This window comes from Lepidochelys olivacea, assembly GCF_965140295.1.
Source record: "Lepidochelys olivacea isolate rLepOli2 genome assembly, chromosome: 2".
NCBI lineage: Eukaryota > Metazoa > Chordata > Testudines > Cheloniidae > Lepidochelys > Lepidochelys olivacea.
In genome coordinates, this window is record NC_140412.1 from 190,373,993 (window position 1) to 190,388,210 (window position 14,218).

The 14,218-nt window shown below is 38.6% G+C and overlaps 1 protein-coding gene across 1 annotated transcript in view; it reads left to right on the forward strand.

Moving 5' to 3' along the window:
- SACM1L (SAC1 like phosphatidylinositide phosphatase) overlaps nt 1–14,218 on the forward strand; it is a 62,535-nt gene that overhangs the window by 29,322 nt on the left and 18,995 nt on the right. Inside the window, exons 3-7 of the mRNA XM_084618495.1 lie at nt 1,219–1,293; nt 4,194–4,321; nt 6,542–6,691; nt 10,866–10,925; nt 12,991–13,024. Coding sequence (XP_084474621.1) covers nt 1,219–1,293; nt 4,194–4,321; nt 6,542–6,691; nt 10,866–10,925; nt 12,991–13,024 — 447 coding nt within the window. The remainder of the gene's footprint in view (nt 1–1,218; nt 1,294–4,193; nt 4,322–6,541; nt 6,692–10,865; nt 10,926–12,990; nt 13,025–14,218) is intronic.

The window sequence follows — 14,218 nt, forward strand, 5'->3', positions numbered from 1 at the left end:
GTTCTGTGCTATGGCCATAACTTAACATTTTTATTTTTGCAAATTTGTGTGGTTTTAACAAACAAACAAGTTGTTTCCCAGGTGAAGGCCTGATACTAAATTACAGCTTGAAACAAACCATTTAATGCTGAGCTATGAACTTCAGAAAATAGGATGTTAAAAGTGAACTCACATGCTGTCTTACTGAGAGGAGCTGCTATAATACTTTCCCTTCATATTAGAATCTGTATATCTCCTTTCTCTCCTGAGAAAATTAAATTAAAACCTCTTTTCCAACTAAATTTGGACTGTAAATCTTACAGTATTTTTGTATAAGATTAGAGCGCTCATCCTACTGAAATATTATAGTACTGGAATAGCAATTTACTCCTTCAGAGCTGTAAGGATTACTCTTCCCAGGTTTCTGTTGTCTGCCATCTTTTCCTAATACTGATGTTTCATTAACATATAAACTCTTCAAGCCAAGGTATGTTGTTGTCCCAGCAGCTACTTTATCATTTCATTGGCATGTAACCCAATGCATAATATAGTCCCATCTTTTTCCATTCTTCAAACTCTGTTGGGGCACTTAGCTGTGACTTAAGCTTGGTTTAAAACCTGGTGTTAATGGTCCTCACAATGACCCCTAAATCTGTGGATGATAAAAGTACAATACTGAAGCACTTTTGCAAGTTGCATCCACATATCCATCCATTTCCTATATTCTTTACCACAGCTGTACAGCTCTTAATAGTCTTTGCCTTGAAGAGCTGGCCTTACAAGTTAGAAAACACAATTCAGACTGCTTGTCTGGCCCTGTTGCTCAGTGTGGAATTGGACTGAGATGGTGGAGGAATGCTCAGAAGTGGGGAGGCCAGGTATTGTGGCTAAGGCTGGTCTTGGGGCCTTGACACCCGGAGTTTGGTTCAAAACAGGAAACTCCTTCCTGCTGGCAGGACAGTGTGCTGCTGCTGAGCTACCCAGCTAGCCTGTCCTGTAAATGAGCCTGAATTTCTTCAGTTAGAATGATTCTTGTTGATTAAACAAAATAGAAAACTTTCATTTCCTAATTTTAAATTCTTTCCCAGCAGGTTTTCAAACTCTAATCCATTGCCTCTCACTATGGTGACTCATTAGTGACATGGTTGAAACTTCATGATCAAATCTAATTTAATAAAGTTACATGGGATATAATCATGAAACAGATATAGTTTGACATCTTGTTTTTCTGGTTTTCAGTTAAGAAAGATGTTCCCCCTTCAGCTGTTACAAGGTCTATATATGGTATTTTGGGAACAATCCGTCTGGTGGCAGGTAAGGAGAAAAAAAATGGTATACTGGTGAAAGAATGTAGGTGAAAATATATTACTAGAGAAACCTAAAAGCCAGGAGAGAGTGTGGTTCATGTATAAAGGAAATCTGGAATTAGTTTGTTGGAGAAAATCACTTTTTTCATCATTTCTTAAAAGTTGCTATAGTATGACACGTCATCTGTGAGCTAACTAAAGATGCTTAAAAATGAAAGGAAGGGAAGATGTCTTATGAATTTTAAGTATCCAAATGTAGAAAAGGAGTTAATTGACCATTCTGTCAACTTACTTTTTAAATCTCTTTCTACAGAACCTATAAAAAGTTTAATTCTCCTCCTCTTCCTCCCCCACCCCCCCCATGCTTTCACCCTCATCACTGGATTTGCTATAACACTTTTTGGTGAGGCTTGCTTTCAAGTCAATAGTGTTGGTATACAAAAAAATATATTTGGGAATGACCTGATGTGAGATCAGTTTGTAATTTAGTTGTTTAATCAATGGCTGTGTTCAAACCTCTTCCCAAATGTAGAGGAAATGTCAACAGTTAACAAAAGGAAGAAGACAAATTGGAACAAAACTTCCTAATATTATATTAAATAGTGCAGGGTAAGAACAAGTTGTTCTATAAAACGTATGTCATAGTGTACTCTGAAGCTGATGGAAATAATCACTGATACAAGTAAACTTTGAGTCACAGGTATGAGGCCAACTTTTCCAATGAAAGTTAAGTGTTTTTCTTATTTGAGTGAATTTGATTCTGATGAAAGTTAGATTAATAGCAATAGTCTGGAAACGCGTGTAATAAGGTGTGTATGTGCTCTACATAGATTGTCTGTCTGTGCACCTTAATCATTCTGTGCAAAGCCCTTTTCTAGAGCAGAGTGCCAATTTTTCCAAACAAAATATGAACACTTGACTAGGTTGAGATTATCAAACTTAGTAGACCAAAACAAGATTTAAACATGTCTATCCCAAAGTAAGACAAATGTAATAAATAACTGTACCACAGTCTACAGTATATGTATTTTGGTATCTCTAAGGGTCCCTGTTTGTTTTTAAAACTGAATTATCCCGAAGAGGATTGAGAGAGAATGGTGTAGCGGATTGGTAATAGTACGCTGCCTTTCACTTCAGGATCACTGACTGAATTCTGTCCCAGGCAGTGTAACATTTTGAGTGGCCTATCTGAAAAATCTCAGACCAGTTTCTGGTGGACAGGTGTCAATAAGGGTGAAAGCAACCTAATTAGAGATCAGAAATTAATATTGAGATTGAATTACCTTCTTTTCTTCTATTCACAGCTGTGAGGCAGTGTTAATGTAAACCTCCTTTCACTGACCATGATCTATATTTATCAAGAGGTAAAACTTGTGTTTTACAATTGTCAGTCCACGACCTTTCACAAGAATTAATGTTGTATTTATTTAAAAGTTTAGAAGAAAAGAAAAATCTTCGCCTGACTTAATAACTTTGAGCTTTTATAAAACAAACATTATGTCCTTACTATCCTCTTCTACTGTAGACATTTTACATTTCACTTAAGCTGAGTTCAAGTCAATATGGTGTATATTTTTTTCTACTACTTGTGCAACATTGCTTGTGAGATCAATATATCTGCGGGACAAATATTTGAGGGTTGTCTTACAAGCACTATCATGTGAGCAAGTTCTGAATTTGAATAGTTGTAAATGAAGAAGAATCGAGTTTTGGATCTGAATCATTTGCATCCTTCTGGATGAAATCAAATGCGCAAAACTAGTAACTAAAACTGTAGATGGAGAAGTGTACATATCAGTTTTATGCAACTGGGTGGATTAAATACCCACTGAGCTGTAACTACTTCTCCAGAAAATTAAAGCACTACAGGGTGTGTTGTGCTATAAATGGGACTTCGTAAATGTAATGGAACACAAACACTGTGCACAATTTATAAAGCCATGGTTGTTGGTTTTTCTTATTGGCATTCGCTGACTCCTACTTCATAGTAGTAGGTGTGAGATTTCATAGCATTTCATTCTTGTTAAATAGCTTATTCATAATTTTGATCAATCCAAGATTTTTAAAAATCTGTCTTGGTTATATTTGCATCTGAAAACCACAGTCAGTTGTACATTGAAATGCACAATTTTCCAGCAGTAAATAAGTTCCATAGGAGTAATTTTGTTCAATGGAAGGTAAGACTACATTGTATTTTCCAAGGTGGAGGCAAGCTAACAAATTGCTATAATGAGGGGCTGCACTGTTATATGTGCAGTTCTTCTGATTGATTGATTTTTCTATATTAATGCAAATTGCCCCCCGACACCCCATTTAATAGATATTGGAGGCTTTAGGTCAACTATGTTTTAGGATAAAATAGCATATCTGTGACCTTCTGTAAGACTTCTAAGATGGATCTCAGTTGTTGAATACTACCGCACGCTGTCATTGTACGTATTGCTGATGGATTCTGCATTCTCCAAACTATGGGCTCAGTCAGTTATCTGCATCCCCACCCTAAAAGATCTGAGTGTGGAGAGGACTGTCTGTACTTGGATCTGCAGCTGGGGTCGGCCGCCCCACTACACTCTCTCCCCATTCCTCAAGACCCTGAAGCGTGCTTCAGATCCGCATGTGCGGATGGAGTGGTGGGTGCTTGGAAAGGTGTGCTCTATTCCTACCCAACTCCATGGGGAATCTGCAGGAAAGTTAATTCATTTGTGGGTTTTAGACTGTGGAGTGGAGCAACCTCCTTCCAATGGAGGGATATAGAGGAAACTCTTGAGGAGGGGAACCTCCAGGAATTTGTCTCCCTCTTTCCCCTTCATGCATTTTTTTCATATATAGCCTTGTGCTTGCTATCCTTGTTTTCTTGAACCACGTTATAGCTAACTACCCTTGACTTCTACATTTTTTATTTTGCAGGGAACTATCTCATTGTAATAACAAAAAAGAAAAAAGTAGGTGAATGTTTCAATCATGCAGTCTGGAAAGCAACTGATTTTGACATCCTCTCCTACAAAAAGACCATGCTGCACTTAACTGATATTCAGGTAGGAGTAGACTGGTAGAAGAAAAATAAATAAGCCACAACTGATTAGCAGTTTTCTGATGGCTTATCATCTTTAGCGAAATTAAAAAAAAACTCTTCAAATGTAGGTCTCCTGTGATCAAAGCATAGTTTGTAGACTGTTACAGCAGTTGTGCAATTTCTTTTAAAATATTGATGGCATTGTAGTCCATCTGCTTTGATTTATTTATAATGTTATAAGCATGTGCATGTTCTTGCTTATGTCAGTGTAAATTAGAAAAAAATCTATGGATTCCAAATTCCCAAACGAACTCCATTGTGCAACCACTGTGTCACTGGCCTTCCTGACACCAATTTCACAGTCCCCTCCCTCCAGTTTCTAAGATGGCCTTTCTTATTGTTCTGACCAAATCATCCTTCATTAGGTCCCATCTCTCACTGCATCAATTTCAAACCCATGTCTCTTATGTCTCCCAAAACTGCACCCCTTCTTTCTTCCCACAGTGCTCATTAAGACCCTCTTTGTCCAGTTCTTTCACAGCCAACTGTGTTTTCTTCCACACTGTCTCCTAGGTATGGCATGTCCTCCCTGAGCTGGTCCACAAAACCACTACCTTCTCCATGTCAAATCCTTTACTACTTCCATGAAACCTACAAGAAACTAGTTGACTAAGTCATCCAACTGTTTATCTCACTTAACTTATCACTGAACTGATCATTTCTGTTTACATGGAGGGAAGGGGTTGAATATTGGGAGGAATGAAAGGGTGTAAGTTCATTGGAACTGAAACTGGGGATTGCTTTGGAACAAAGACACGGGGGTTGAATGGTGGGATGGGAGGTGAATTTAGTATCTATTTAAAAATAAAATAAGGCAAACTTGCAACCAAGACATGTGCCTGTCACTGGGATCACCTTGCCAGAATGTTGTATCCTTTCCCCCCACGTCTCACTTGTCTTATTTTTTTTGACTGTACACTCTTTGGGGCACAACAGTTTTTTCCTCTGTGGTTGGGAAGAACTTGGTATCAGTCTACTCTCCATTATTTACTCCTGGGGGAATTCTGTGCCTAAAAATTATTCACACAGTGTTTTAAAATTCTACACATTGTATATTTGTCAAAATAACACAGTGACGCCAGTTGCAATTATTCTGGTAATTTATTTAAAAATACCTGTCAGCAAGTATGTCTGTAACTCTCTCTCTCTAGATTCAGGGAAAAAATTTTTGACTGATTCCTTTCTAGGCATATGAGTACAGAACTTTGAGTAATTCATTTAAACTACAATACAGTAACGTATTTCCTGCACCCCTCAGAAGCAGTGCAAAGGCTTGGGGGGCTCAGGGCTAATGGGGAGCTGAAGGAGAGGGAAGGAGCCTGGGAGTGAACCTGGGGGGTTGTTGGGTGTGGGCCGGAGAAGTCTGGAACAGGTTTTTTTGGGGGGGTAGGTAGGGGGAGGTTTTTCTGGGGAGGTATGTTAGGGAGTTGGGGAGTCTCCCCCATGCAGACCCTGGCTGACCCCTAGCCTCTCCCATTCAATGAGGCACATCTACCTCCCCAACCCAGGTGGCCCTGCAGCCCCCCTCCCATTCAGCCCCTGGCTCAATGCTCTCACCCCACAAACTTCTAAATCCATGCCCCAATCTGTCTTCCCACTAGCCCTTCTGAACTTTAGCCTGTGACCCCGCCCCATCCCCCAGCAGCCCTATGTGCCCCTCTCTGTCCGTCCCATGCCTCCTCACCTGGCACTGCTGTGAGGAACACAGTCTCTCCCCGTCCCTCTCTGCACACTGGCTGCCCTCTCTTCTGGTGCCGCTGATGGGCAAAAGGTATAACTGCAATGCCTCTACAGCAGAATCTCTATTCTCCGGAGAAGAAAAAAAAACTGTGGGGGACATGAATTCTGCCCGTATGCAGTGGCACAGAATTCCCCCAGGAGCAATTATTGGTCAAATCCCCTAAATTTCAGCTTTCTCTCATGTACTGTACATATTGAATCAGGGTGTACTGGAGCAGTTTAATGTTGTAAACTGTCAGTCTACTTTTATTGTCTCAAAATTGTAATCTCAAGGTATCCTTTTGTACTGGGGTTTTACGTTTTTTTATGTACTCCTGCAAAACATGGTGGTAAGCAAAAAATCAGTGTCTTTTTAAAAAGGGGAATGTAAAAAACCCAACAATGTGGTGTTAGTAAATAAGAAAGCTGCTTGTTCGTTTTTTTTTTTTTTTTCTGCCAACAGTTGCAGGACAATAAAGCCTTTTTAGCAATGCTTAGTCACATCTTGAATGTGGATGGATTTTACTTCTCTACAACATATGACCTAACCCACACTTTGCAAAGGTTAGCCAACACCAGTCCAGAATTCCAGGAAATGAGCCTACTAGAGAGGGTAAGGATTCCACTGATTTCTGTCTTGTATCCAGCTCCTTGTCAACTAGTTTGGTGTGTGGTAATGGGTTTATTTTATAGATCAGGTAGCTAATGGGATTATTTCACTAGTCTGTTTAGATTCTAATTTCTGGCTGGACTGAACTCTGAGGGGACAAGAGTCAGTTTCATCCCTTTTTAATGTTTCTGTGACATAGATTAGCTTTCAAACTTGCCATTTTGTTTTTGTAAACTAGATATCCCCTTAAAATTAATGTTGAACTTTTGCATTCCTAAAATAGAGCTCTAGCATTGCTGGCTCTGTAGCATTAAATTTGTGTATATTACACTTCTCAACAGCCTGTGGGTAAACCTGTTGCAAGACTGCTTTAAAACAATCAGTACTTTTGGAGCTGACTTGTATACTATCCTATCTTTTGTTTCCTTGTGCCATCCTACGTAGGTCTTTGTGTCTTGCTGCTTCTGACCTCCTTGCCACAACCCTTAATGTTCCATGCTCAGGTCATCTTATATTACAAACTTCTGTTAGGGGCTGTTCAATGTTCCTGATTATTTTATAAAGGAAAATTTAAATCTGTCGGGCAGCAGTGGTGTGGGAGTTGCAAGCTAGTGGATGTGTGCTTACCAAAAGTGAGGAAAAATGCTGGCCTTAAATGCCACAAATATACAATGACTACAACTCCTTTTTCTTTTCTGCCTGCCACTGCTGGTTATCTCTTTTTTGTGTTTCATTTTGATTTAAAATACATAGCTACCATAATGCAGTTCCCAAGTAACTTCATAATAAAGTTTAAATATAGCTACAGGTCTCTCCCCAGCTTGGATTTTAAACTTTCAAATGTTTTAAATATACATTTTAATCCTCTTAAGACGCATCATTGTGGAATAGTACTGTTTATAGCGCCTCCTCCAAAGCCCATTGAAATCAGTGGAAGTCTTTCCAGAGACTTCACTGGGCTTTGGATCACGTCCTTAAAATACAACTTCTCAACACTAGAATTCTGAGAACTACACATCTGAGCAGTTCAATACTCCTGGTTTTGTGTGTATCTTATCTCTTCTTTGCACAAACATCTTGGCACTTCCAGCTGTTTTTAATCTTACGTACATCCTCATTTATGTTCTTAAATTAAGAGTTTATGGTACTGTCAGTGAAATTAGAGCTCCTTGTGCACTTACCTGGCCAGAGTTTTAATGCATAAACTGTAAAAAGGGTAGGTATGTATGTTGAATATGTATGTTCATAGTGTAATAGCTTTTCACAAAGCCATTAGTGGTCCCTTGATTCTGAAAATTATAGTAAAAATGGTTTTACCTCTCCACCTTCAAACTAAACTAGTGAAATGGTTTTGCGAATATCGCTTGTGTGCCTTCTATATTTTCCACTATCAGCATGCAACTAGTCCATTGTCACACTTGCTCTGTAAAATCTTCAGCCTGATAGTATTGGCTATGGTAGGGCTGTTTTTTGGAATGAGTAGTTGACCACAAGAGGAAAGGGAAGCAACTGAAAATGTGTGCCATGAGAGAATCAATTATAGAAGTTACACTTCAAGTGTTTTAACATTGTCTTCATTCCTCTTCAAAAAGTAATAATTGAAAAAAATAGTTGTTTGTAGTTCTCCAGCCTGTGGAGAATAAGCAGTGTAGTTAAAAAGCGAACTCCAAAATGCCAGTTATTGTGGCAGTTTTGAACAGAACAAAACTCCACAAACCTAAAACTTAGTTGTACTGCTGACTCACATAACGAGAGTTAATTTTGTGTGTGACATCAGAAAATGTTACTTCTGAGATGAGTAACTCTTACGTGATTTCTTACACATTTCTTAACCCCTAGGATACTTGATGTATTTGGAGTTTGTCTGTGGCAACTTGCATAGTAACTTTTTTTGACACTGTGGGAAGAAGTTACATAAAAAATATGGGTTTCTAAGGTTAGGATCAGAGAAAGTGGGGGTTGCTTCATCAAAAAGTGAAAGAGATGTCACTTGAGCTTGCATTTAGGACAGAGACTGGGAAGGATACAGAACAGAGTGGTGGATTTGTGGCCTCTTGCCCTGGGATTTTGCATTCTAAACCTGACTATCTTAATATGTTGCTAGAAACAGTATTTAGTATGTTTAATTTCAATCTTAAAGAAAACAAAACCACGCAGCCACACTAAGGCCCCAGGGGATATCTTTACGAATGTAAACTTTCTCAGCTTCCATGAAGATTTAGAATCCATAATCTGCTAAACATGGTTTTGATTCAACAAGTGCTTTCTAAAATGCATTGAGACAGCTCATTTTCAGCTGGAAAAAGAGGCTATAAAGCCACCTTTACAAGGTGTTGCCTCCTAACTGTCAGAATATTTTCAGAACTGGGAACAAGAAGCGATTCTCACACCCTTTTTAAACCTTCATGTCCATTTCATTTTCTTATTAAAAAAAACTTCAGCAGACCATATTGCTTGTTAATGAACCCTAGAATTCTGTGTTTAGGTACTGTTCTGTGTTAATTTTTATATGGTACTTTCTCATTCTCCCCCACAAATGGTCTAGCTGTAATGATTGTTTAGCCTTAAAATCAATCTACCAAGTTTCGGAAAAGTGTCATGTATTTATCCTTTCAACCATAGGAAGGGACATGTCAGCACATTAGTTATTTAAAAAATCGTCCGTTCCAGTTTAAAATGATCTAACATACTGCAGTATCCCTTTTGAGTCAGTAAGCCCTCTAGATTTATATTAATAAATATAACCATTTTTAAAAGGTATGTAAGATGCCAGTTGTGTTGCAGCTGTTGAAATAGTTATGATCTACTTGTATCCATGCCATCTTGGGAGATCTGATGGGTTCACAGTCCAAGTAGGCTCAAGCCTGGTCAGCACTTGAATGCAGCCAAACCTAGGGTACTACAGGAAGTCGGGTTGGTGACTCAGTGCGTGGCACTATAACCAGCAGCAGTCTTTCATTCACTTGTTCTGAAATAATATCCTAGTATGGTGTGCAGGAGCATTATGTTTCTGGAGACGCAGGCATTCAAATGAGGTTTAAAACCAATGTTCTTGTCCTTTATGGTCAAGGATTAAATTGCTCAAAGATGGACACATGCAATTATCCATGCATAACTGAGATAAAATATAAATATGCGTGCAAAATCAGGTAGCTGCATGCTTGTTGCCAGTTACCCATTTAACTCGCCAGACAGCTGCTCAGACACCCAAATTTGCCCATGTAATTGTGGTACCTATCTTTTAAAATCTGACCTTCAGTATTTCATAACATTTTTAACAAGCGCAGGTGTTGTCCTGATAATCCTGGTCAAATGCTAATTTAGCTAAAAACATGCTTCATTAGAACTCCCCCTGTATTTCTTCTGTCCTAAATTGCTGAATGCAGCTTTTGCTTGCTATTAAAAGGCTACAGTATTTCAATGAAGAAATATTTCATCTTGAAATAGAAGCCAGTAAAGTACTGTGATCTCCTTTGGGATGAAATTCTCTCTGCATGTTCTCACTTTCCTCTCTGAGAGTTTCCATTTGTTCCAAAATTCATTGGGTACTGCTGTTTAAAGATGTCTTGCAGTTTAAAATTCTCAAAAGCACTTTGGGTTGATTTTTGTTGCAATGTACTGACTTTGTTCTGCAGAATAAAAGGATAGTAACTAAGGGCTTGTCTACACTTACATCAGGAACATCTTGTTCGTTTCCGGTAGGGCCTCCAGCTATGCTTCTGTGCAGCAGCCTGTCCAGCCAAAAGAGTGCAAACAGCATTTTGTGAAGGCCAGGTGCACCACCCTTACATAAAGAAAAGGAGTACTAGTGGCACCTTAGAGACTAACCAATTTATTTGAGCATAAGCTTTCGTGAGCTACAGCTCACTTCATTGAATGCATCCGATGAAGTGAGCTGTAGCTCACGAAAGCTCATGCTCAAATAAATTGGTTAGTCTCTAAGGTACCACTAGTACTCCTTTTCTTTTTGCGAATACAGACTAACACGGCTGCTACTCTGAAACCACCCTTACCATATATCTAGTCACCCAAACTTATGCTACTGCAGGATAGTGCTGAGCTTCTGCCCTACCATAGAATAAGCTGAGCTTCAGAAAACTGTTCTCTCCCCTTTCCCCCCCAAACAAAAAACCCCAACAACCCTATTTGTATATTTGCTTATTTTTTCTCACTACAGGCAGATCCACGGTTTGTATGGAATGGGCATCTTCTTAGAGAATTTGCTGCTCAGCCAGAGGTAATGTTGGAAGTTTCCTTTAATAATCTATATGAAATGTTGCACACATATAATATTATGAAGAAAGTGTTTTAGTCTTGCATATGTCTTTATTTCAGATACCCAGAACTCTCGTAGATAAAATATTGGTTACTTGTATTCTAGTTGTAGCAAAATTACCTGTGTGTAAGTTATTGACATTACATTTATCTGTCTTAAACTAATCACTTCATTTCAATTTCACCCCAAAGTCCTCTGATACTATCTGGTGAAATAATAACTTCTTGAAAATGTCTGTTAGGGAAAAAAAAATAGACTTTGATAATATGGCCTCAGCCGTGTGCTAAGAAAAATAACATCAAGAAGAGGTGCGCAGTATGTTCCTAAGTAGGTCAAATTCTGCAAAATATTGAGCTCTGCTGTGTCTTATGTAAGGCAGATATTGTTCCCCAAGGATACTGCCTCTTTTTCCCTTGGCACAGCTATGAGTTTGAGTCTGGATTGTCTTTCCTCAAAATTTCCACACATGATCGAAAGGACACTTTCAAGGTTTTGAGGCTAAATCAGCATTACTTTTCAAACAAATTCTTCAAGAGATCATAAGCTTAGAGACATGCCAGGTAAATCCTAATATAAACTAAGCTGTACAAGTGCACAATGAAGGGTCGTACACAACTGTGTGTTTATATTGGAAATTTATTGTCACATGAAGTGTCGAGCTAGAAACGTAAACTAGTCAAGAAAGATGTCACTTGAGTTTCTGATGTCCCTCTCCCCCAGATTGGACTATACTATGTGAACTGCATAGGGAAAGTCCACACGCAGTAGGAAATTCCTCAGAATTGTCCAGTCACATGTGTGTTCCTATGATTTCCTTACTCTTCCTCCACCCCACCTCCTCCATAATACCGGCACAGAGACTCTGCTTCCAAAACCCACAGACGTCCCCAACAGTTACATGGCAGCCTGTACATCCACAGAAGGCAGGAACATTTTCATAAAGAACCAGGGCATCTACGCTCCATTACATATAAGGGTGTTTTACTGCTGTATTCTCTGTGCTGGCTGCTGCACCCACCCCCTTTCAATACCAGCTGTAACCTCCTCCACTGATGTAACCTCATAATGAAAAGGAAAGGGAAGACTGTATTGTAGCAGCTAGCAGAGAGAATGTCGTAGCAGAAAACTTCAGGAGATACTGAAATTTTTAGACGGGGATCATGATTTGGGGAGAAGGGCTTCCATGGTGGTCTGGGACTGAGAGAATGCAGCGTTCAATACCTTCCTTCCTGGTGACTTAATGCCTGATCTGCCATCCTTTTTCTAGTCTTTACACCATGTAGAGAAATATAGCGTTATATTTGCAAACCACCTTTAACTTGTTTTAATTAAATGCTAATTAGTGTAAAGGGCAGTATATTGCCATATTTACTCTTGTGTTGAGCAAATTCTATCCAGACAACATTACACCCTTGGATTTCTTAAGTCTAGTCTTAAATTATTCACATGGGGTAGATAGTGTTTCTTAGCTAAGACTTGTATTGGTAGCTCTGAACTCAGCAAACACATTTGTTCATGTCATACATTGACAATATTCAAGTAGGTTTTAGAAAATACATTTAGGTATTAATTTACATTGAGCTTGTTTGTGGCAAAAATATTAAGCAGATCTCTGTTTAGAACAGGAGTACAAATGCCCATTTATATTCCAAGGCAGCTTGCTGTTACCAAGGTCATTCACTGACTCTCTGTGAGATAAGCATGGTTACAGAATATCTTCTGCTTAACAGAGTGATGACTGTAAGAAATATCACACTTTGTTGCTTTATTAGTGAACAAAAAATCTTTGTGGTTGTGCAAATAAATCACTAGTCTAGAAAACATGAAACTTTTTCTTATTCACTTGCAATAAATGTCCCTCTTCCCAAACTGAATTGCCTTTACAATGTTTGCCTTTTACTAGAGTTTCATACACTTGTCATCTATCTATTTCTTGGGTTAGTACTTGGCGATACCTTTTTTGTTAGACAACTTTATATAAAATATATTTTTAAAATGTGTTATACAGTTTCTTTTGTATTTTCAGATCCATAGGTTTGCTCTTCCAGTGATGCATGGATGTATCCTTTTCTTGTTTTGTAATCTAAATTTACTCTAGGTATCAATCTTTTGTTTTGTTTTTTAACCATAGAGGTTTCATCAGATTATCTAGGAGAATATTTGACTTTCTAAGACAGAAAATGTTGCTGGTGCAAGAGTTAACTGTAGTTGGGAACTCTACCACATAAATCTTCAAATAGTCGCCTCGCAAAATTTGGTGTATCTTGTCCTAATTGCAAACATATAGCACTTAATGATAGTAGGCAATTTATATTTTGGACATCTGAATGCAAATAGTAAATATTTTTTGCTTTTCATATTTAACACAATTTTATATAAACCACTGTTATAAGCATGATTTGAACAATCATCTTTCTAGTGTTGGCTGTTCTCTTGGGAGACAAAGCTCAGTTCAATAAACATTTTCCTATCAATATTTATGTGATTATATCCTGCTAGAGAGGTACTTTCACCTAGCGTATTACTGAATGTTTAGATGGTTAGACTGTGATCTGTTGAATGACACCTATTAAGTGATTTTTTTTTTTCTTACAAGGATATAAATATATGTAAGGAGATATCAGATACAATTTAAACAGGCATTAGCAAGGCTAATAGACTTTAAAATAAGAGACCCATGTTGATTTGTAGACTTTAAGTCCAGAAGAGACCATCATGATCACCTAGTCTGACCTCCTGCATATCACAGGCTGCAGAACCTCCCTCCTGTAATAGGTCATAACCTCTGGCTGAATTACAGAAGTCCTCAAGTTGCAGAGAATCCATCATTTACTCTAGTTCAAACCACCAAGTGAATCTTACCTCACACTGCCAAGGAAGGCGAAAAACCTCCAAGGTCTCTGCCAACCTGACCTGGGGACAATTCCTTCCTGATCCCAAATTTGGTGAGCAGTTGCACCCTGAGCTTGCGGGGGGGAGACTCACCAGCCAGACACCTGAGAAAGAGTTCTCTGTAATAACTCAGAGCCCTCCCCATCCCATGTCACAGGAGTAGGCATGTACATTCTGCCATCTTTCTGCTCATCCTCTCAGAAATTGAAAGAAAGTTACAAGAATCCTTCTCTTAACAAACAGTGCTTTTGATATCAATACTCTACCTTACTCCTAAGAATGATGCATGGAGCAGAGTATACACATGCATTCCCGCAATACTAAACTAACTTGATACCTTGCATTGACTGTAAACTAGTTTG